Source organism: Emys orbicularis, chromosome 8 (assembly GCF_028017835.1).
Source record: "Emys orbicularis isolate rEmyOrb1 chromosome 8, rEmyOrb1.hap1, whole genome shotgun sequence".
In the NCBI taxonomy this organism is placed as follows: domain Eukaryota; kingdom Metazoa; phylum Chordata; order Testudines; family Emydidae; genus Emys; species Emys orbicularis.
This window is the reverse complement of record NC_088690.1, coordinates 37,658,130-37,683,822: the sequence shown is the minus strand read 5'-3', so window position 1 is coordinate 37,683,822 and position 25,693 is coordinate 37,658,130. Positions and strand designations below refer to the sequence as shown.

At 42.1% G+C, this 25,693-nt stretch overlaps 1 protein-coding gene across 1 annotated transcript in view; it reads left to right on the top strand.

Moving 5' to 3' along the window:
- DPYD (dihydropyrimidine dehydrogenase) overlaps positions 1–25,693 on the top strand; it is a 564,598-nt gene that overhangs the window by 204,697 nt on the left and 334,208 nt on the right. Inside the window, exons 7-8 of the mRNA XM_065409369.1 lie at positions 3,411–3,492; positions 9,239–9,326. Coding sequence (XP_065265441.1) covers positions 3,411–3,492; positions 9,239–9,326 — 170 coding nt within the window. The remainder of the gene's footprint in view (positions 1–3,410; positions 3,493–9,238; positions 9,327–25,693) is intronic.

Genomic DNA, 25,693 nt, shown 5'->3' with positions numbered 1-25,693 from the left:
GAACATCACTTACACCATCACCACACAGAAAGTATGGTAACAGGTCCTCTGCATTGAGGGATGAATTTCTCCCACTATGACTGTAATTGTGATTATGTCTTCCAAGACTGGTGGCACCTCTAAATGTGTGTTAATATATTTTAGAATTTGAATACTGGGTAAATGTAATGTCAACACACAAATAAAATATCACACATTTAAAAAAATCACAGTGAAGTGTAAAAAAGGAGGGCCAAGTCTGTCCCTGGTGCAACACCACTGAAGTTAATGGAGTTGACACCAGTAATGAATTTGATCCTCAATGTCAAATACTTAATCCCTGGAGGTGACAGAGAGTTAAGTAATGCTAGAAAAGTAGAGCTGATGCCTTCCATTTAGGTTCAAAACTGTTCTGCCTAATTATCAAAAGTGTTAATTTAGCTGATTGTGTTATAGACACTTCACCACACAGACCCATTTTACTAACATCGACTGCCATAGGGGATTGCAGATTTTGTGCAAGACGTATCTGCCCACTTAATGAAGAAGCATGTATTGGTTTTTAAAAATATTTTATTGAAAGTCAATTTAGTCACTTTTAAAAAAATGCTGTTTCTTACACTATCATTTTATCCTGTTGACAATTCTACCTACTTTGTGCTCAATGTTGCAACTTTGTTATTAATTTAAAGGAACACTTTCTTCAGTTACATGAAATATATATCAATGCATATGTAATCTGAGCAGTGTGAACTTTACTCTGTGCCCGTTCATTAAATTTCTAACTGAATTAAATTTAAATTTCATTCAGTAACCTTGCCCCCTTCCAAAAGGCCTTACTTCAGGAGTCACCCATTCCCATGCGGTCTGTGATCTTCTTTCCTATTTTCCATTCTAGAAGATCACAAGGTTAGTAGCAGCCCTAAATAATGGCAATGCTTTACTCTCATTCTTTGTGCAAAACACCCATTGACATTTAATGGGAGTTCAACATCTGGAATAAAGACAGAACATGGCCTTAACTACTTTTGCTCTCACTTTGACATTGGTTTAGAAGGGAAGTTAATCTGAGAGCTGTCATCCGTAACTGCGGCCACAGTAACTTGCTCAAATTAGGCCTGAATAAAGATTAGGAGTTGATGGGTCAAAAAGTAATTTTCCCTCTGCTGATACTCACACCTTCTTGTCAACTGTTGGGAATGGGCGATGTCCACCTTGATTGCATTGGCCTCGTTAGCACTACAAAGGTAATTTCCCCTCTGTTAACATTCACCCCTTCTTGTCAACTGTTGAGAATAGGCCACTTCCATCTTAATTGAATTGGCCTCATTAGTACTAACCCCCCACTTGGTAAGGCAACTCCCATCTTTTCATGTGCTGTAATATATATATATATATATATACTGCTTACTGTATTTTTCACTCCATGCATCTGATGAAGTGATTTTTATCCCACGAAAGCTTATGTCCAAATACATTTGTTAGTCTCTAATGTGCCACAAGGACTCCTCGTTGTTTTTGCTAGTACTTTGCTAATATTTTTTTAACAAGTTCAGCTGCCCCTGATTCTTTTTTAAGTGACTTTGTAAATAATTCAAAATGGCTAAAAAGGCCAAATTAGTTTTGTATTTGGAATCAATTGCCTTATAGATGCAGTGTTGGTGCTTTTTTAGGCTCTTTTTTTCTGAGCATGTTGTTCTTCCCATGTATATCAGGATTATACCTAGTTTGAAGTATATTTACCATGGAGAAAGACAGCAGATTATTCCAATTTCTGTAACATCAAAGTGCATCAGTATTGATCTCTCTCTCTTTCTCACACACGCTCTCACACACACGCATGCTCCTTTTTAAAGGAATTAAAAAATTAAGGAAAATATTCTTGGGAATAGGGACAGCTACTGAATACTACCAGTGGTTTACTGGGCCCATCTCATATTTGAGAAAATGAAAGGCCTTCAACAAATATATTTATGGGTTGAGAAATAATGGATTTCTTTATTGAATCTCTATTTCATTATCCTTTGTCTTGGCTCACTCTTTTCTTATTGTGACATGAAAGTTGCATTGTCATGACACATACATTATGTTTGAAATATAGAATGCTTTTAGTTACATGCTGAGCAGAAGAGCACCAAGATGGTCAGTATTTGAAACTACGTATAAAAGAAAGTAGTAAAGTCAATTTTTTTGCTATGTATTTATGGTTGACAAGCCTTAAAATAAATGAAACCTGCCAATGTGTCAGAGTTAGATGTAAAGGGGTTGGAGTGGTCAATAATAACATGTAACATGGAGCTACTACAAATCTCTCTGTCCCAGGGCTTTGTTACAGAAATTATAACTATATTAATTTTGGCAAGAGATTAGGTTTCCAGAAGCTTTAGGAGTGTCTTTCACCTTCTGGATGTTGTATCATTTTATCTTTATTGAATGAGGACATTTAAAATGGCCTTCACTAGACTTAATGGGCCACACTGTTCTGATTATAAATTGGGATAGTCCCATCAAAGTCAGCGCTGATTTATACTAGCTGAGGATCTGGCCCTATATATTAATACCCCTGGAGCAGTAAATCTGTGGTATTGGGACATTGAAGAAGACTTCAACACCCTCATTGCCCCCCACCCCCAAGAAAAAAAAGAACAAAGTAAGAACATACATTAATTTAAACAGTAATCGTGAGTCCGGAATAAGACCATATTTCAAATTACTGACTTCGTATATTGTAGTAGAATGTAAGGGAACTTCTAGAATATAACTGGAGGGTGAAATGTGCCCAGCATTGACTAGAAAATAATTTAGACATCCAACTTAAAAAAAATGGACGTTTGACTATTAATTATTGGGTAACTTCATCATTTGTGGCTAGAATCTCTCTCTGTTAGGTGGGCACATTCAGTATAGAACGTGTTTATAAATATAGAGAAGGATTAGACATTGATGGTTACAACCTGTTGTGACATTGATGTTTTTACCTTTATAAAAAGCAAAAGTAGTTCTTTTTAGATATTGTTACTGTAGAAGATGTAGGAATGTAGTTGTGATTCTCTGAGAAACTGATCAACCTCTTAGTTTCTTTATCAAACTGGTTGTAGTTCCTGGTTAACAGAGATATGCAATAAACTGCACTGGACAAAGTTAAACAGTATTTAGAATCCTTGTAACAAGTAAAAGGGCTTATGTAAAAAAGGATACAAAATAAAATATTTTTTTGTTTCCTATTTTGAGGTGGATGATTTTGGTTTGTCAATACTAAATCTCTTTAATTAAATGAGTCATGTTCCTTCAAGTTAAATACTTGAAAATCATCTTTGTACAGACACAAAATTCACAAGATTTGCACTATATGTGTTTAATGTTTAGTAACTGAAAAGTGCTGGCGCTTTAATAGCTGTCAATTGTTTCACAGTCTCTTTTGTTTTTTCTAGTACGTCTGAAATCCCTCAATTCCGGTTGCCATATGATGTTGTGAATTTTGAAGCTGAGCTTATGAAGAACCTTGGAGTGAAGGTAATGAAAACTATAATCTGCCTATGTATAGCTCAAAGAAAAAGGAGCAGGAGCTCTGTCAAAGATTAACAGCAAAATGTCATGCACATTAGTGGAGAACAATTAAAACTTATACTAGGCAGAGGCAGGAAGATGCTTCCTCTTGCTTAGGGCATTTGTCTGTCTGCTGTCTGAATGCCACTAGTTTGGAAAAGGGCAATCAATAGTTCTCATCTGGCATGCCTGCATGTGATTAATTGTCTGTAAGAAACAAATTCCTAAATTGCTTTAGGGGTTCAATGTAGCTATTGGAATGATTTGATTTCTTTAATCAAGTTGTTTTCATGCATGTTTGGTACTACTTAATACATTCGTATTTGACACTTCTCCCTCCACCCCAGTTTTCTTTTAATAGCTTGTAATGCAATCCCACATTGATGTTTATTTTACTTATTACATGCATTAAATTAACAAAGTAGTGACATGATCTGTTATAAACAATAACAGTAATTCAACTTCTTGGAAAGCAATAGTTTTGCATTGGCTGTATTTTATTAAACAAACACTTCTTGATTATTTTTAGATAATGGGAATGTTGTTTTATTGTTCATTCAGTGCTTGCTGAAGAGATGTATTTAGTGTGTATAACTCCCGCTCATTTTAATAGAAGTTATGTGTGTGGAACATATCTCAGGATCAAACCCTTACACAGAAGACTAGATAATAACTTTTTAAATGATTAAGGTCATATAAGAATCATATAAGTAATCCTTACTCACAGTCTTTTATCTTGGTCCAGTGGATAGAGCAGCAGACTGGGAATCATGAGACCTAGGGTGAGATCCTCACCCCCCTTCAACACTCTATGCTCAGTAAAAGGCCTGGAGCAGTATAAAGGGACTGTAAGGTTAATCTACACTATGGCTGGGAGCATGCCTCCCAGCTTGTGTAGACAGACCCATGCTAGCTCCATTTAGAGTAGCACAGTGGGGGTCAGATGGATTATACTCAGGTGGCTAGTCCATGCTGTTATCCTTGCAGCAATGTTCATGCTGCTATTTTTAGTGTGTTAGGTCAAGGAGAGCTAGCACATCTGTCTATCTGGGTTATGAGGCATGCCTCCAGCTGCAGTGTAGACATAGCATAAAAGCCCCAGATCTTGTCAAGCGAAGATTACCCTGGTTCAGGACTGTGGAAGATAGCCATAAGGCTGCCTTCTGAGCATTCCCTCACAAGCTGTGACGTAGAGGGCATGCTACAGGCAAATCTGAAGGCATCAGGCATGTGAGGGAGGGGTCACGGAATGTAGCATTACAGAGATTTCAGACAGTTCTGTGGCTCATAAGCAGCTGACGACAGGCTGCAAAATTTAGACCAGCCCCCAAGGCTGTCTGCTACTCCAGAAGTTTTGGAGCAGTACAAAATTGAGAGCTTAAAACTAACATGGCCACTCCCTTCTCCTGAGGTGTGAGTTCTGTGCTGTGCCACTTAGATTTGCAGCACAGAATTTTACCCTAGAGTCTATTCTCAACTAGGCCATTGATTAGCTATGTGACATTTGGCAAACCACTTAACTAAGTACCTCAGCTTTGTGCCTCTGTAAAATGGGAGTATCTTACCTACCTTTGTGTAAGCTATTTTGAGATCTTTGATGAAAAGTGCTATAATGTATAAATGCTAAGTATTATTGATTTATGTTAGTAATTCTGTTGACTTCAGTAGGAATTACTCAGATAGATAAAGGTTACAGGACTGGGCCTTAAGGGATGGTAAATCCTCACATAAAATTAGTAGTGACGTTTAAATTGCATTATTAAGTTTTCATAATATATGTACATATTAGAATAAAAATGTATAATAATTCATAGGTGGTATTTTGTACCCATTGAATGTGCAGTCTATAGTCAAAAGGATCACAACTACACACAGCTTTAGCATTTGATAATATAATCTATAAAAGGAGAAAATAAGAAAGGGCCAGTCCTTAAATAAAATATATTACATTTTCCATCCTCCATTTTTTCAGGGATGGGGAAAACACATCTTCATACATTTCTAAAAGGGAATACAGATAAATTCAATAAGAGTGAGAGAGGCAGCATTATAAGAAGCATTTATACAGTGGAGCATCACAAGTATAGGATTAACAATGAAAATGAACAAACAAAAACCAGAAACAATCATGCATGTATTTACAATTGTTCCTTTCCTTTTTAAGCTAAATTCACCTTGGAGGGCCAAGCTTACTGTTTTAACCTGAAAGGTCACATGGAAATATTTAAATCTTAAATGAAGACAATATAATAGACAGACACTAGAGACTCTAGCCATTAGATTCAATGTAAGTTTTGTTGCACTGATGAAGGCCATGAAAAGTGGGCAAAAACATGAGAATAGGGAAATACAGTTTGACACACAACAAACTAAAATTATGGATTGTCCTGAATGAAGGACTGTGAAAATTTGAGCGAGCTAGAATAAAAAATACTAACTACCAAAAGGAAGTAAGGTCTAGGGCAGCCGCTCATTTGAGCCTGCTGCTCTCCTCTTAGATCTGATTTTCCTTTGCGTGTTCATGCTCTGTGCAGATCCTCTGGCTGCTGCCCTGATATGCCCATTTTTGACCTGTGTTGTATGCATTTCCTTGTGAGCTCTGACACACAGTTATCTTCCACAGCATACATGGAGATGCAGTCCCCCTCAGAGGTTCTCTACTGAAGTGCTCACTAGCACAGCACAATGAAGGCCGCACGAGCCCTATTATGCCATTTAAGATGGAGACCTAAACACTCTAGCATTTTTTTAATAACAAAAGGGCCACATTTTGCCCTTATTTCTGCTGGTATAAAGCCAAAGTAATTCTGCTGATTTCAATGGATTTATACCAGTATAACTGACAAATCAATCCCTCAGTCCACTGTCTTCTCCAGAAACAAGCCTAGGATTCTCTTGAGCTCATTTATTCTCTTTGCTTCAAAACCCTTTTGTTTTGTTTTAAGGTAAGTTTTAGATCATGCTCCTCAGGCAGCATGGTCGATTGTACAGAGCACAGGAACAGGAATAAGGAGGCTTGGTTGCTAATCATGGTTTTGCTAAAGACGTGGTGTGTGACCTTGAACAAATGACTTCCCCATTTTGAGCCTCAGTTTCCTCAGCTGGAAAATGGGAAACATGATTCTTATCCTTTTGTAAAGTTCTTTGAGATCTAACAATGAGCAGTGCTTTGTAAGTGCTTGTTGTTTTTATTTATTACTCTTTGTGAATTTACCAGTGAAATAAATTCATCTGCATTTATTCCTATTTTTTACATATTTTGATTAATTCCAGCCAATGAAATGAGTGGCTCTGAGCACCATTGATCATGTAGAAGAAATACAATTAAATAAATGCAATTACAAACCCAAATTATTAATTCCATTCTTAACTGGTTAAAAGATACGAAACAAAGGGTAGGAATGGAGAGAAGTAAATAGTGGTGTCCCCCAGAGGTCTGTACTGGGACCAGTCCTATTCAGAATTTGCAGATCATACAAAACTATTCAAGATAGTTAAGTACAAAGCAGACTGCGAAGAGCTACAAAGGGATCTCACAAAACTGGGTGACTGGGGAACAAAATGGCAGATGAAGTTCAGTGTTGATAAATGCAAAGTAATGCACATTGGAAAACATAATCCCAACTATACATATAAAATGATGGGGTCTAAATTAGCCGTTACCACTCGAGAGAGATCTTGGAGTCATTGTGGTTAGTTCTCTGAAAACATCCTCTCAATGTGCAGCGGCAGTCAAAAAAACGAACAGAATGTTGGGAACCATTAAGAAAGGGATAGATAATAAGACAGAAAATATCATATTGCCTCTATATAAATCCATGGTACGCCCACATCTTGAATACTGCGTGCAGATATGGTCACCCCATCTCAAAAAAGATATACTGGACTTGGAAAAGGTTCAGAAAAGGGCAACAAAAATGACTAGGGGTATGGAACAGCTTCCGTATGAGAAGATATTAATAAGACTGGGACTTTCCAACTTGGAAAAGAGATGACTAAGGGGGGATATGATAGAGGCCTATAAAATCATGACTGGTGTAAAGAAAATAAATAAGGAAGTGTTATTTACTCCTTCTCATAACACAAGAACTAGGGGTCACCAAATGAAATTAACAGGCAGCAGGTTTAAAACAAAAGGAAGTATTTTTTCACACAACACACAGTCAACCTGTGGAACTCTTTGCCAGAGGATGTTGTGAAGGCCAAAGCCTGGTCAACACTAGGGGGGGGAGATCAATCTAAGATAAGCAAATTCAGCTACGAGAATAGCGTAGCTGAAGTCGACGTATCTTAGATCGACTTAGAATTATTTACTTCGCGTCCTCGCAGCGCAGGATCGATGGCCACGGCTCTCCCGTTGACTTTGCTTCCGCCTCTTGCCGAGCTGGAGTTCAGCAGTCAACGGGAGAGCGATCGGGGATCGATTTATCGCATCTACACTACACGCAATAAATTGATCCCCGATAGATTGATCGCTACCCGCCAATCCGGTGGGTAGTGTAGACATACCCCAAGACTATAACAGCGTTCAAAAAAAGAGCTAGATAAATTCATGGAGGATAGGTCCATCAATGGCTATTAGCCAGGATGAGCAGGAATGGTGACCCCAGCCTCTGTTTGCCAGAAGCTGGGAATAGGCAACAGGGGATGAATCACATGATGATTGACTGTTATGTTCATTCCCTCTGAAGCACTTGGCATTGGCCACTGTTGGAAGACAGGATACTGGGCTAGCTGGACCTTTGGTCTGACTCAGTATGGCCATTCTTATGTTAAATAATTTTGAAAATCTGTATTAGGTTCCCTTGAATTGTTATCTTTTTCCTTGAGAGTAAGTACCAGTCCCCTTAATCTTTCCACAGAATAAAGATTCGTCAAACCTAATTTTGTTTTAAGCCCCGATCCTGTGGTTGAATCTGCATAGGTGGGCCCTTATGCCCACAAAGAGCACCATTGATTTGAGTGGGGCTCCTTGGTGTAAGAGGTCCAGTTGCAGAATCTTAAATTAGTTTAATTTTTGCTGCATCCTCAGTGAGGCTATATTACCCTTCCTTTGGTGCAGTGACTAGTATTGCACGTAGGATCACCTTATTTGTTTGTTGCTCTGACATGCTGTTAATCGTATCTAGTATCTTGTTTGCCTCTTCTTTCTTTACTTCTATGCAATAGACTGGTGGCATCAATGATTTTTTTCATAGTAACCCCCAAGACTTTTTCCTGATTAATGTGCTAGATGATTGTTCCATTTACCACACATTCCCTAGACTGGTGCCTTGCTCCCAAATTAGGTTTCTTAAATCCTGAGTTTCATGTGGGGATATTTCATTACCAAACCAGTATCAAATACAACCATTTAAAACTGCTGTTTTGCTGTGCTGTTGTGTTCCATGCACAGGTTTTTTCTATCTTTTTCTGTTTGTTTGCTTGTTGCTGGCTGCTGTTATGCCAGGAACAAAATAGAACCTCGGCTGTCCCCCACTATCAGGGGAATACAAAGGTGGCTTTAAGCCATTTTATGCCCCCTACCCGACTTTGATCAGACCTGAAGATCTGGCCCTGTAAGTCTAGCTCGAAAAAATATTGTATTTATTTGATTAATTGATCATTATGAAACTTTTTGAGATGCCAGTAAGAGGAACATGACAGAAATTAACCCAATTTTTAATTATCAATTTCAAATTACTTAATACATCTTTATAATGTTTTATTTTAGATAGTTTGTAGTAAAGGCCTTGGAATAGAAGGAATGACAATCAACACCTTGAAGGAAGATGGCTACAAAGCAGTCTTTATTGGAATAGGTAGGAATGTCTTATTCTCCTTTATTTCATTTTATTTTGTTTTGTTGAAAATGAGAATGATTTTCTGCCAATAAATGGGCTGTATTTCAGTATCTTAGGGTATGTCTACACTACGAGAGTAGTTCAATTTTACTTAAATCGAATATGTGGAATCGATATTACAAAGTCGAACGTGTGTGTCCACACTAAGGACAGTAATTCGACTTTGTGAGTCCACACTAACGGGGCAAGCGTCGACATTGGAAGTGGTGCACTGTGGGCAGCTATCCCACAGTTCCCGCTGCCCATTGGAATTCTGGGTCGAGCCCCCAATGCCTTCTGGGGAAAAAAATGTGTCGAGGGTGCTTTTGGTAACTGTCGTCATCCAACCGTCACTCCCGCCCTCCCTCCCTGAAAGCGCCGGCAGGAAATCAGTTCGCGCACTTTTCTGGTCAGTGACAGCGCGGACGCCACAGCACTGCAAGCATGGAGCCCGCTGCGACCATCGCTGCAGTTATGGCCGTTGTCAACACCTCGCACCTTATCATCCACCTTTCCCAGAGGCAGATGCTGAGAAATCGGGCGAGGAGGCTACGGCAGCGCGGTGAGGACCTGAAGTCTGAGAGTGGCACAGACCTGTCACAAAGCACGGGACCCCGCGCCGAGGACATCATGGTGGCAATGGGTCATGTTGATGTTGTGGAATGGCGATTCTGGGCCCGGGAAACAAGCACGGACTGGTGGGACCGCATAGTGCTGCAGGTCTGGGATGAATCACAGTGGCTGCGAAACTTTCGCATGCGGAAGGGGACTTTCCTGGAACTTTGTGAGTTGCTGTCCCCTGCCCTGAAGCGCAATGACACCCGGATGCGAGCAGCCTTGAGTGTCCAGAAGCGAGTGGCCATAGCCCTCTGGAAGCTTGCAACGCCGGACAGCTACCGGTCAGTCGCGAACCACTTTGGCGTGGGCAAATCTACCGTGGGGGTTGTTGTCATGCAAGTAGCCAACGCAATCGTTGAGCTACTGCTCTCAAAGGTAGTGACCCTGGGAAACGTGGATGTCATCATAGATGGCTTTGCCGCGATGGGATTCCCAAACTGCGGTGGGGCTATAGATGGAACTCACATTCCTATCCTGGGACCGGACCACCAGGCCAGCCAGTACATTAACCGAAAGGGCTACTTTTCAATGGTGCTGCAAGCACTGGTGGACCATAGGGGACGTTTTACAAACATCAACGTCGGATGGCCGGGCAAGGTTCATGACGCTCGTGTTTTCAGGAACTCTGGTCTGTTTAGACGGCTGCAGGAAGGTATTTACTTCCCGGACCACAAAATAACTCTTGGGGATGTGGAGATGCCTATAGTGATCCTCGGGGACCCAGCCTACCCGCTAATGACCTGGCTCATGAAGCCCTATACTGGCGCCCTGGACACTGAAAAAGAACTCTTCAACTACCGGCTGAGCAAGTGCAGAATGGTGGTGGAGTGTGCTTTTGGACGTCTCAAGGGGAGATGGAGAAGCTTACTGACTCGCTCTGATCTCAGCGAAACCAATATCCCCATTGTTATTGCAGCTTGCTGTGTGCTCCACAATCTGTGTGAGAGCAAGGGGGAGACCTTTATGGCGGGGTGGGAGGTTGAGGCAAATAGCCTGGCTGCTGATTACGCCCAGCCAGACAGCCGTGCGATTAGAAGAGCCCAGCGGGACGCGCTGTGCATCCGGGAGGCTTTGAAAGCTAGGTTCCTGAGTGAGCAGGGTAACCTGTGACTATTAAGTTTGTTTACAGAGAAGCTGAACCTGCCCCCGTTTCTTTACCCAGTAAATGTTCACTATCCTCTCCAGTTACATACCCTGTTCACCCCGTTCTCCCCCTTCCAACACACGTTTAAAAATAAAATCACTTGAATTTTGTTAATGAACACCGTTTTCTTTATTACTGTTTTCTCGGTAAAGTGTTGAACCTGGGACGCAGACTGTGGTGGGGAGCGGGTGTAGTGTTGTGATGCAAAGGACGCTTCTAAACTCCAGGAATGACAGGCTCCGCAGTGGTGGACTGGTTGTTTCAACGGAGCCTGCCACCCCTCCTGTTCGGGACTCTGTGTGTGGGGGCTATGTGACTTTGTGGCAGGGGGAGGACGGTTACAGATCCCCTGCTGCGTGGTTCTGTGATCCAGGATAAGGACCGCTGCATAAGATCTCTAACCGCCCTCCCACGCCACAAAGTCACATAGCCCCCCCCACACACACACAGAACATGAAAACCACCTCCCAGACTGACCAGGGTAACTAGTGACTGCAATGTGTGTGTGCCCTGCTGCTGAACCTGCCCCCGCCTCTGGTACCCTGGTAAAGGTGACTGTCCTGTCCAATTACCAACCCCCTTGCCCCCCTTCAGACAGACTCTCCTCTAAAAGAACATGATGGAAACAGTAATTAACAGAAACATATTTTTTATTAGCAACTACACATGAAACTGGGGGATGAAACTGGGACGGGGGCTTGGGTGAGGCGGGAAGGAAAGGACTTATCAAATTTTGGGGAATGAGAGCCTTCTGGTACTTGAGCAGTCTGCAGGGGTGGAGTGAGAGTTTTCACGGACTCTGCCGCCCCTCCTTCTTGGGACTTTGGGTGAGGGGGGTATGGGACTTTGTGGTGGGGGAGGGCGGTTAGAGATAGACTGCAGCGGGGCTCTGTCCTCCTGCCTCCGGTCCTGCAGAACATCCACAAGGCGCCGGAGCGTGTCCGTTTGCTCCCTCATTAGTCCAAGCAGCGTTTGAGTCGCCTGCTGGTCTTCCTGCCGCCACCTCTCCTCCCGATCTATGTGTGATCGGTGCATTTGGGACAAGTTCTCCCTCCACTGGGTCTGCTGTGCTGCCTGGGCTTGGGAGCAGCCCATAAGTTCCGAGAACATGTCCTCCCGTGTCCTCTTCTTCCTACGCCTAATCTGCGCTAGCCTCTGGGAGTGTGATGCCAGGCTAGGTCGGGAGACAGTCGCAGCTGTGGGGTGGGAAAAAGGGAGTGAATTCCTCAGAAAGATAAATTTAGTTGTGAACAAAGAACATTGTCTTTCTCTGTGAACAAGACCATGCACAGCACCTATCACATGCGCACTCAGGACAAGGTCGAATTTTCGGCCTTCGCATTCAGTGCCTGGGGTCTTGCAGTGCAGATCAGAGAAGCGGGGCAGGACAGCGGAATTTGTGTAGCAGGCCGACATGGTAAGCCGTAGACTTGTGGCTGCTTAAAACTTTAATAATAGCACTGGCCTCCTTTCATGTTCAAAGCAATGCCAGTCCCTGCTGCCAGCAATCCGGCAAGCATGAACTCTGCCCCTGTCCCACCCCCTCGCGGCTGTCCCAGGGAAAGATCCCTGTATGCTGCCCCTCTCTCACCTCCACCGCGTGGCTGTAAACCGCCGGTTACAGTTCTGTAAAGGAACAGGCAAGCAGTCCCAATACTAACATTCCCCTACCTAATTCAAAGCAGGTCACCATGAGCGACATCACTCTGATGAGGATTTCAGAGACGGAGAAAGAAAGGATGCTTCGGGAAAGCATGCAAAGACCAGGGCCGTATGCCGCCATGCTCTGCAAGGCAATGATCCCGGAGTACTTGCTTGTCTCCTGGCGCGGAAACGTTTCATACCACGGAGGACCCAATAAGGCCGCTCTCCCCAGGAACCTGATGCAAAGGCTTTCCAATTACCTCCAGGAGAGCTTCGTGGAGATGTCCCAGGAGGATTTCTGCTCTATCCCCGGACATATAGACCGGATTTTACTGTAGCTGCACTGGCAGGGACTAAACAGTAGAGCGCCTAGGGCAAAACAATCATGCTAAACTGGACATTGTTAGATTTTTTTTCAGTAGTTGCACTGCCAAGGACTGAAACGTGAAGCGTCTAGGGCAAACTAATCATGAAAAACCCATTGTTAATATTGTTAATATTCCTGTTCTGTTAAAAATAAGTGTTTACATGTTTAAAACACTTACTGACTGATCCTTCCCCTGATTCTGTGTCCGGGTTAACGCCTGGGGACGGTTGGTAGGGGATCTCTGTAAGGGTGATGAAGAGATCCTGGCTGTCGGGGAAATCAGCGTTGTAAGCGCTGTCGACTGCCTCGTCCTCCTCATCTCCTTCCTCATCTTCCCTGTCCGCTAACATGTCCGAGGAAGCGGCCGTCGACAATATCCCATCCTCAGAGTCCACGGTCAGTGGTGGGGTAGTGGTGGCGGCCGCACCTAGGATGGAATGCAGTGCCTCGTAGAAACGGGATGTCTGGGGCTGGGATCCGGAGCGTCCGTTTGCCTCTTTGGTCTTCTGGTAGCCTTGTCTCAGCTCCTTGATTTTCACACGGCACTGCGTTGCATCCCGGCTGTATCCTCTATCTGCCATGGCTTTAGAGATCTTCTATTAGATCTTTGCATTCCGTCTTTTCGATCGCAGCTCGGAAAGCACGGACTCATCGCCCCACACAGCGATCAGATCCAAGACTTCCCGATCAGTCCATGCTGGGGCCCTCTTTCTATTCTGAGATTGCACGGCCATCTCTGCTGGAGAGCTCTGCATCGTTGCCAGTGCTGCTGAGCTCGCCACGATGTCCAAACAGGAAATGAGATTCAAACTGCCCAGACAGGAAAAGGAATTCAAATTTTCCCGGGGCTTTTCCTGTGTGGCTGGTCAGAGCATCCGAGCTCGGACTGCTGTCCAGAGCGTCATCAGAGTGGTGCACTGTGGGATAGCTCCCGGAGCTATTACCGTCGATTTCCATCCACACCTAGCCTAATTCGACATGGCCATGTCGAATTTAGCGCTACTCCCCTCGTTGGGGAGGAGTACAGAAGTCGAATTTAAGAGACCTCTATGTCGAACTAAATAGCTTCGTGGTGTGGACGGGTGCAGAGTTAATTCTATGTAACGGTGCTAAATTCGACATAAACTCCTAGTGTAGACCAGGCCTTAGTAAGACAAGTTTAAACATCTTCAGTGTAAACCAAATGATGTGGTAAGAAAAAAATTCTCTTGTCTGTTTGACTGGTTTGAATCTGGCTTTCCCTGGCAGTTACTGCAAGCTGTTCCTGCCTGATGGCAATTCAGTGGTTAATGTGAAATAATTTGGACAGTTCTTAGTGGACAGGTGAGCATATAATAAAAAAACTCCATAACAATTGGCACTAAATGGCACTGTGTCTGGAAGTCTCAACAGAGACCAAAGATTAAATTGTGTTATGCACAGACCTAACCTATTGCACCTTGGGCTCCCTGTAGATCAGGGTTGAAAGACATAGGCATGATAGAATCAAGAAGCTTGCACTGCTGCAGCTCGTACTATATCTGTGGCTAACAGATCCAATTTCCAACACTTTTCATGAACTTTGAAAGTACTGAAATTCTTTTCCAATTACTTATCTGAACACTCTATGCAGCTTACTGTATATATGTGTGTAATAAATTATAAAACTAGGAACAAAACAGCTTACAGGTTTTCTCAGTTTGATGTCATGTACTCTTTTGAAAAATAGATATACTTTATGAGAGGTTACTAAGAGAATTCAGTTGCTTCCCATGAGATGGCTTTCAAACCACAAAGTTAAATAACCAGAAGCAATGCTTTCCACTGTCACTTCCATTTTCCTTACTAAGGGAGGAGGAACTTTGCATTTACCTTTATTCTTTCACTCTGAAAGTTGGAAAGAGAGTCAGCGTACCATTGCAGTGTTTTTTTTTGTTTAATTTTTTTGGGTGGGGAGGGGTTATTTGTTTTAACTGAAATTTGTTCAAACATAAACTTAAATGAATCATATAATAGTTCAGCAAGCCCTTCAGAAACGTAGTTTGATTGGCTTTACTTATTGTTTAGTGAAAAGTTTCAAAAGTGGATGTACTGAAAGTTACTAGCAATAATTGCCATTCTGGCCTGAGGGATATGCAAGCACAATTTTCAATTTTTGTGAACAGCTTACTATACCCACATAATTAACTAGTGAATATGTAAGCCAGTGACACTGTGCTTTATTGCTTTTTCTTTCCCCTATAAGAAGAATCGACCATCCTTCAGAGGTAGATTCCAGAGCTAAATTGACTTATGGTGGGGGTTGGCTTTAACAAAATAAGTTGGCTTTGAATTCTACTTAAACTAAAATAATAATGTAATCTCCACTCCCATTATAAAAATACCCATCTGATATTTAAAGCATTACTGCTAGCTTAATTAGATTAGGTTATGTGTTAAAAGTATTTTGGAGTACAGCAGTACCCATCCCTAACATATGATAGCCATGTTGAACATATACTGTCTACAGTTGGCATGAGGCTTAATGCTCTTTATTGATCTAGACATTGCCTAAGTGAACATAATAGGAAATAAGTTGTCCAACTGTTCCTTCCTATTATTGATTAGAGAGATGTAATTCTTAGTACAGCGACAACTGTTGTTTACCATCTGGGTATTCAGTATAATAAGCTTTGCAGGTTCATTCTCTCATGTGATTATACTACCAACCATTGTGATTTATATAATCCTAAATCCTCTCATTGTTAGAGACATTCACGGGTAGGAATTTCCATGAGGTCATATTTCTGTATAATTGTACACAGGACAATATGCCAGGTTATCTTCTTTCCTGTTTTAATCAACCTGACTATCCCTCTTCTAACTCTTTTGCTTTATAAAATCGTGGAAGTTAGGAGGGAAATGCATAAATGAGCATTTGTTTTCTCAACATCTAATAGCTAGAACAGTCATCCTTACAGCATCAGCATTGTTAGCTATTACAACATAGATTTATTCAAACATTTGAAAACTTCTTTGTTATTACTGATTAATTGTCAATTTACCACTGTGTATTTTACACCTCTACCTCGATATAACGCGACCTGATATAACACGAATTCGGATATAACGCGGTAAAGCAGCGCTCCGGGGGGGCAGGGCTGCGCACTCCGGTGGATCAAAGCAAGTTCAATATAACGCGGTTTCACCTATAACGCGTTAAGATTTTTTGGCTCCCAAGGACAGCGTTATATCGAGGTAGAGGTGTACCTGTAGAATGGTTGGATCTTATATAGAGAGAGACTGTCTGTTTCCTTGCTTACACTCAATAAGGTTAACCTGGCATACAACATGTTTTAAATAAAGGCATTTAATTTTATGTAAATATAGACATTATTGTGTCTCACAAATAAATATATGGAGCCAAATAGTGGTTTTAATTTTGTGAGAAGTGCTGGGTAAGTGAGCAGGCGCAGAGTTCTAGTAGACAAGCAGAGGTGCTGTGCACCACTTGCTTTGACCACATGTAAACAGAATGTATTAGGAAACAGAAGGGGAACAGAGTGTATAACACTCCATACGTGGGCTGGTGAAAGGTACTGTGAACTCGCAACAACCCTTGCTGCCAGAGGCTGGCAGATGTGCAAGAAAGATTGAGCCCTTGACTATGCCCCCAAGCCAACTTGTTATGCTCCCTTGTGGAGTGCTGCCTGGAGCTCTAGCCAGCACTTTCTTTTTGTGGACAGTGATCACTAGTGTCTTCATTTCACTTAGATCCTGAGCATGGGTGGAGGAAGATGGAGGGGCAAGTGCAAACTGAGCCCACAGTGTGTCTGGATCTGCTGTCTGTATAGCACAACAGAATATTTATTATGCGCTCTACTAAAGACCTTTATATATGTTGATTCTGAGCACTGGTTTCTCTGTTTGTGTTCTTAGTCTACTAAACTTTTGTTGGGCGGGGGGGCACAGGTTGGACATAACCTAATGAGGAGGGCTTTAAACTAGGTTCACCAGGGGAAGGAGACCAAAGCCCTGAGGTAAGTGGGGAAGCACAAGCAGGATAGCGCAAGAGGGGAGGACTCCTGCCTCATACTGAGAAAGCAGGATGATCAGCGAATTATCTTAAGTGCCTATACACAAATGCAAGAAGCCTGGGAAACAAGCAGCGGGAACTGGAAGTCCTGGCACAGTCAAGGAATCATGATGTGATTGGAATAACAGAGACCTGGTGGGATAAATCACCTGACTGGAGTACTGTCATGGATGGATATAAACTGTTCAGGAAGGATAGGCAGGGCAGAAAAGGTGGAGAAGTTGCATTGTATGTAAGAGAGCAGTATGACTGCTCAGAGCTCCAGTATGAAACTGCAGAAAAACCGGAGAGTCTCTGGATTAAGTTTAGAAGTGTGAGCAATGAGGGTGATGTCGTGGTGGGAGTCTGCTATAGACCACCAGACCAGGGGGATGAGGTGGATGAGGCTTTCTTCCGGCAACTAACAGAAGTTACTAGATTGCAGGCCCTGGTTCTCATGGGGGACTTCAATCACCCCGATATCTGCTGGGAGAGCAATACAGCGGTGCACAGACAATCCAGGAAGTTTTTGGAAAGTGTAGGGGACAATTTCCTGGTGCAAGTGCTGGAGGAACCAACTAGGGGTAGAGCTCTTCTTGACCTGCTGCTCACAAACAGGGAAGAATTAGTAGGGGAAGCAAAAGTGGCTGGGAACCTGGGAGGCAGTGACCATGAGATGGTCGAGTTCAGGATCCTGACACAAGGAAGAAAGGAGAGCAGCAGAATACGGACCCTGGACTTCAGAAAAGCAGACTTTGACTCCCTCAGGGAACTGATGGGCAGGATCCCCTGGGAGAATAACATGAGGGGGAAAGGAATCCAGGAGAGCTGGCTGTATTTTAAAGAATCCTTATTGATGTTGCAGAAACAAACCATCCCGATGTGTAGAAAGAACAGTAAATATGGCAGGCGACCAGCTTGTCTTAACAGTGAAATCCTTGCTGACCTTAAACACAAAAAAGAAGCTTACAAGAAGTGGAAGATTGGACAAATGACCAGGAAGGAGTATAAAAATATTGCTCAGGCATGCAGGAGTGAAATCAGGAAGGCCAAATCACACTTGGAGTTGCAGTTAGCAAGAGATGTTAAGAGTAACAAGAAGTGTTTCTTCAGGTATGTTAGCAACAAGGAAAGTGTGGGCCCCTTACTGAATGAGGGAGGCAACCTAGTGACAGAGGATGTGGAAAAAGCTAATGTACTCAATGCTTTTTTTGCCTGTCTTCACGAACAAGGTCAGCTCCCAGACTACTGCCCTGGGCAGCACAGCATGGGGAGGAGGTGACCAGCCCTCTGTGGAGAAAGAAGTGGTTCAGGACTATTTAGAAAAGATGGATGACCACAAGTCCATGGCTGCTAAAGGAGTTAGCGGATGTGATTGCAGAGCCATTGGCCATTATCTTTGAAAACTCATGGCAATCGGGGGGAGGTCCTGGATGACTGGAAAAAGGCTAAGGTAGTGCCCATCTTTAAAAAAGGGAAGAAGGAGGATCTGGTGAACTACAGGCCAGTCAGCATCACCTCAGTCCCTGGAAAAATCATGGAGCAGGTCCTCAAGGAATCAATTCTGAATCACTTAGAGGAGAGGAAAGTGATCAGGAACAGTCAGCATGGATTCACCAAGGGCAAGTCATGCCTGACTAACCTAATTGTCTCCCACAGTATTCTTGCCAGTAAGTTAAAGAAGTATGGGCTGGATGAATGGACTATAAGGTGGATAGAAAGCTGGCTAGATCGTCGGGCTCAACGGGTAGTGATCAATGTCTAGTTGGCAGCCGGTTTCAAGCGGAGTGCCCCAAGGGTCAGTCCTGGAGCCGGTTTTGTTTAATATCTTCATTAATGATCTGGAGGATAGCATGGACTGCACTCTCAGTAAGTTTTCAGGTGACACTAAACTGGGAGGAGTGGTAGATACGCTGGAGGGTAGGGATAGGATACAGAGGGACCTAGACAGATTAGAGGATTGGACCAAAAGAAACCTGATGAGGTTCAACACAGACAAGTGCAGAGTCCTGCACTTAGGACAGAAGAATCCCATTCACTGTTACAGACTAGGGACCGAATGGCTAGGCAGCAGTTCTGCAGAGAAGGACGTAGGGGTTACAGTGGACGAGAAGCTGGATATGAGTCAACAGTGTGCCCTTGTTGCCAAGAAGGCTAATGGCATTTTGGGCTGCATAAGTAGGGGCATTGCCAGCAGATTGAGGGATGTGATCATTCCCCTCTATTCGACATTGGTGAGGCCTCATCTGGAGTACTGTGTCCAGTTTTGGGCCCCACACTACAAGAAGGATGTGGAAAAATTGGAAAGAGAGGAGGGCAACAAAAATGATTAGGGGGCTGGAGCACATGACTTATCAGGAGAGGCTGAGGGAACTGGGATTGTTTAGTCTGCAGAAGAGAAGAATGAGGGGGATTTGATAGCTGATTTCAACTACCTAAAAGGGGGTTCCAAAGAGGATGGATCTAGACTGTTCTCAGTGGTAGCAGATGACAGAACAAGGAGTAATGGTCTCAAGTTGCAGTGAGGGAGGTTTAGTTTGGATATTAGGAAAAACTTTTTCACTAGGTGAAGCACTGGAATGGGTTACCTAGGGAGGTGGTGGGATCTCCTTCCTTAGAGGTTTTTAAGGTCAGGCTTGACAAAGTACTGGCTGGGATGATTTAGTTGGGGATTGGTTCTGCTTTGAGCAGGGGGTTGGACTAAATGACCTCCTGAGGTCCCTTCCAACCCTGATATTCTATGATTCTATAATTCTATTAACTTGAATGTTGGAAGCAAAAATTTTAAAAAACGTTGCTTGCATCAAATATAGTTTTGTAAGCTTGTAGTAATTCAATTCAAAAGATCAATTACTTAGTAGAATAAGACCAGGCTGTTCTCAATTTTCTCTACCAAAGGAAGTGGAAGTAAAAGGGCATGGATGATTGAAAGAAGATGGGTGTCTAGGTAGGAAGAGGAGTTCATGAGACTAAGTTTTTCACAGAGTAGTGGGACCTTTGAAGGGATGCCTCTTGGAAGTGAGGAAGTACTTGGAGATATGGGGGTGAACAAGTGTCCAGAAGTTTTATGGGGTGTGTGAGCATCCACGTGGAGACAAATGTCTTGGAAGCAGGTGGAGGCTGAAATTGCCTGGAGAACCCTGAACATCACATGGCTGGAATTTTGCATCAGGAAGAGGAATGTGTCATGGAATAGGGGGTGAAATGGGTCTAAGTGAGGAGGAGAGAGCACATGTGGAAAGTAGGCATCATAGGAGGCATATTTAAGGTTCTCTCCCTAATATTAGCAAGCATATGGAAGAAAAGCATGTGGTGAGGCTTCTGTATGGGGGCAGAGATCACACCTCTCCATTTATTTCTTTAATAACTTTAGAATTGGGTCTTGTGCTAACTCCATGCAAAAGGGAACCCAACCAAAAGCTCTGGGAACCCTTTGCATAGATTTAAAAGCAAAAGAACATTGGAGCCACAAAGTAGAATTCGACCAGATCAGGAAGCACTTCTTCCTCTGAATCCTGTCACGCATCATCTGATCATTAACTATGTGGCCAGTACACATTAAAACCTGCACCATGTTTTTCAATCAAACAAATCTTGTCCTCATCTGTGTCAGCCCTTCACCAATTGACACTCAAACAGACACGCTTTGCAGTGTGCCCTGGCAAGAAATTTGAGCGATTTCAGATCTTGGGAAAGGAACCCTTGCAGAGAATGTTTTATCAGCAGCTCCCTTTCTTTTTATAATGAAACAAATCAAGCTTGAAGTCCTCTGTGGATCGCAGCTGTGACATACTGCCATAAGAAGAGGTAGTCTCTCAAGTAGGCAGATCCTATAGCATTTAGATGTTTATAGGGTAAAACAAACACCATAAACTCTACCTAGAAACAAATTGACAGCCAATATATGTCATGGAGCACTGATAATATATGCTGTCTCCAAGAGTTATCACTTAATGTACGAGCTGCTGCATTCTGCACCTGCTTAATTTTCCAGATAAGATGTAGCCCACATAGAGTGCAGTGTAATAATTCATAGGGAGCGTGAGGCGACAAATGCATGCATTACCATAGCATGGTCTGTATCCAAGAGAAAGCAAATTAGCCAAAAGCATGCCTGGACATTGCAGCAATGTGATCGTCCAACAGCAGATGGGGATCCAACACAACCTCCAGACTGCATACCCAAGTAACACATGGCAAGCACGCACTATCAATCAAAGGGGATGATATTAGCCTTCCTGTGTATTCCAGTTGCTTCCTTCAACCTACCATTATCACATTATGTGGACTGAGTTAACACCATGTTCCTGTTGTTTCTGTAGGATTCAGTGAGTTGCTTGCTTCGTCCCTGCCCCTTATGTGGTCCTGTAAGCCCACTTTCAGTTTTCTTTCCACAGAGATCTCTGCTTAGCAGAGTCTTGTGGCACACATCACCTCATGTGTTTTACTGAAAGTTATAATTCAGAAGGGCAAAGTGATAGTGAATTACAGCGTTTTACCCTTGGACACCTGAATTCACATCACTCCTCAAGTCAATAATAAAAGTTAATTTTGGGGTCACATCAGATTTCCCGTTTGTGTAGAACAAAAAAATGATCATAGAAATTAGTACAATTGACAATTTCTACACAGGACTGGAATGCTGCAGAAGGGGGAGGAGAGGAGGAGCAATTTAAATCAATATGGCAGGTTTCCATCGCGCTTACTCACCCTCAATGGTTGTTGCTTTTCACTTCCATTTAGCTAAATGCTCAATTTCTAAAGCTTTTGGCATTGTAGTTTAATAAGTGTTTTTAAAAAATGGCAATTAAGCATAGAAACACATGGGTGGTAGTGAATGCTTTAAAATGTCATTTTGAGACTCAAACTGTCTGCTAGCCATGGGTTTTAACTTGTCACTGTTCCTCTACTGTTTTTAAAACCTAACCAAGATGAATTAAATCTTTCAGTTAAACTTTTACGGCTAAGTTTGCAAGTGGGCCTCTGAATTTATGGACCGAAAACTCTTATTTTACCCATCAGAATGTGATAGTAAGACTCAGTTACCTGCATAGTGCAGGCTCTGCTTATGCAGAGAGATGCACAAGTGGAATTTGTGTGACCAAGTTTACAAATCAATTTGAAAACTTGGCCTTTACAAGAAAAATTTCAAATCAGTAGCTGCCAGGTGTAAGTATTGTGTAGACCCATGGTCAGCAGAGAATTGGCATTTGTGTGAGAGAGATCATGGGGTGATTAATTAGACAGAGTATGTAGCCCTTGAAGGCTGCAGTATAGGGCAGCAAGAGGTAGGTGTGACCCAGGGACCTCTCAGCACTAACTGGCAGAGGTCACAGGGTGCATAAGGTTTACAGGGATCCTTGGACCTGGTATTTACATTCTAGTTCACCAAAGTGTGTCACATAAGATTTCTACTGAAAGCCTGTGTCATACTGGTCATCATAAGCTTTGTGAAAGACACTTATGTCCCAGGTTGACTATTGTATATTGTGGATCTTTTATAATGAAAGTCTATTTACATACTGAGTCAAGTGCTAATGAAGAGATTGTGGGCACTTCAGAAAAAGAAATTAACAGGAAAAAGTGAATGGGTGGAGGGGACCCTATTTACAAGTTAGGAACAAAGGACTGGTCTGATATATCTAGGGACGCAGAGATACACCCTGACATCCTTCATCTAGAGAGACAAACTGCCAGCAGCTTGATTTTATGAAAGGAGGGTCTCAGCCATCCTCGTTGCAAAATGCTGTGAAAAGGACTTTGGATAAGCAGTAGATTATTAAATAAGAGAGCATCTTGGTACTTAAGTTTAAGCTCTAGAATGTGTGTTTATGATTTTATTTTATATGTAACCCTTTGTTTCCTTAATCCTACTCGCTTCTTATTGACTCACTATTCTTTGCTAAATAAACTTATTCTTGTTTTCACTATAAACATATCTAAGTGCTGTGAGTTTAAGCACAGCAGTGATCCTGAGGTGAAATTGATAAGCTGGTATGTACTATTCCTTTGTGAGTAGTGAACCTGTGGATTCCATGAGTGTTCAGAGGATCAGGGGCTGGACATTCCAGGGGAATGGTTGGAGGACTCGGAGGTTGGAGTGTGCCTATAGCTAACCTGCATGAGGGACAGCAGGGTCTTTCTGGGCAGAGAGGGAAGTGCTTGTGTTGCCTGTGGCTGGGGTTCTCAGGGAGCTGACCCCTGGCAAGCACAGACAAGGCTTCCTGCTAAGGGCAGATGGTAGCAAGGTGCTTCACAACCCTGGGTACTCTTGGGAAATATCACAGTAGGTCCTAAGGAGACAGAACAGCTTGAGTACTCGGTGTTACTGTATCTTTTGGTTGAATTTTAGGACTGAATACTTCTTTTTTAATTACGTTTTCTCTTGAAGGTCAGCTAAATTATTTGCAGGCCAGGACTCTTTCAAGCAGGGCTTTGGAGCTGCGCTCCAGCTCCGCTCCAGCTCCAGGCAAAAACCTGCAGCTCCACTGCTCCGGAACTGCTCTGCGCTCCAGCTCCGGGCTCCGCTCCAAAGCCCTGCTTTCAAGACCTCAGAAAGCATTAAACAGTCACTTTTGAAGAGAGAATACAACACAGTTACTTCGTATACAAATGTTTATTTGAATAAAAATGAAAAAGGGCATAAATATTTTAACAGCAGTTAAAATACTGTTAAATAACTTTTAAAACATGCAAACAGTAAAGATACGAGCATATCCTTCCTATGCAGACTTTTACACGCTGACGAAAGGAGCATTCAGTGTAGACGTACCTTTAGAGTCCTAAATCCCTAAGTAACTTTTGATAATGGCATTTAAGCTTGTTAGGTGCTTTTGAAAATTTTACCCTTATTCTATATCATTACCTAAAAGGTAACATGCTTCTTCAACTGACAAAGCAGAACTAGAATGAACATTCATATGTCTTTCAGTCCATATGCAAACATGTTGGCTCTATCAGCAAACAGCAAAAATTTGGTTGGTGAATCCTTTTAGCTAATAGCATTTATTTGTCAACTAATGGGTGACTTGGTTTCCTTAGAACATCTAGTCTGATAGGAAAACATTTCTATAAAAATGTTGCATGTTTGAAACATTAGTATATAAAAAAGCCACCGCATGAATTTCAATAGGGCATTCATTCGTATATAGACCTCATTTGTGCAATCCTTACTAACATGAGTGAACCTTTGCTCAGATGAACAGTCACATTGACTTCAGTTGGACTACTTCATTGATTAAGGATGCACCCATATGAGTGTGGGTTACGCAGTTGGCACTAAATATTTATAGCTTGGGCCAAAAAAACTTAGCAAAAATTTCAGAAGAATGTGAACACTAAGGAGGAACATCATTGTTTATGGTGGTCCAAGGAGATGGGGTATAAAGCAAAAACAGTGAGATCAAAATGAGCAGATGAAAATGTTGCTCAAATTTCAGGAATTAAATCTGCCAAAGGAAGTGGTGTAAGTTCCATTGCTTGAGTCTTTTACAATTTGACTGGAGAAAACATTATAAAATATGCAGTAGCAAACAATCACTCCTGTAGTTGCAGGGTAATTCATTATCTAACGGGGTATTTTCCCTCTCTAATTTCATATTAGTTTTGTTAGTTTTACATACTGTATGATATTGTGTTTCACTTGGAAACACTTAACATTTGGTTTGTAAAAAAGCACTATTTCTTCATCTATAGTGTGATATTGGATTGCTATAGCACCTGTTATACCATTCTAGATTCCCCAGAGGCTATATCATTTAATGCAAATTTAGTTAGTTTTACATGAGCACAAAATAAATCCAAGAGAGAGTCCTGTATACTGTATAGTTTGTCCTACTTGCAAGGGCTAAATCAATATATCAAAGGGAATAAATCAAAGACCTCATGTACAGAACCTCTTCAATAATTGCAGTCATTCATTGTTAATTAACATAGCATTAAAACAATGTTGTCTTCAAATAATCTCATTGATTGTAACAAAATTACACACCAAAAATAAATTAAAAATCCAAGCACTGATGCACCTCATTTTTTAAAAGTTGTGAGATTGATTTACTATCTTATCCCCAAAAAGTAAGTAATCTCCTCATGCCTGTTATTATCTTCTGATTAACTATGCAGTGCCACCTGGTGTGCAGATGGGAAGAATATTACACATCAAGAGCTCTGTTCACACACACCCACACAGCTACAAACCTACGTGGCAAAAAGTGAACAGATGTTCATTTTGCTGGTGCTACAGAAAGAAATTGTGCGTCTTACTCCTGATCCATAAACTAAATTTGGAGGACATGATATCTGCATATGAAGTGCATAGGCCCATGGCCAGCGCACAGATTTAACTGCAGACAGTTTTTCTGTCTCACTTAATTCAGTTTTTTTCCTTTTCCTTTGCTATTTGCAATTTTTCCTTTTCCCTTCACTTGCTACTAAACTTGTCACCTCCAAAGAGAAGAGTGGGGAAGCCAGTTTCATTTGAAATTGCTTCCAGACTTTTCCCATTGGTTGCTGTATTTCAAAAGTGATAGATGCTGCTATTT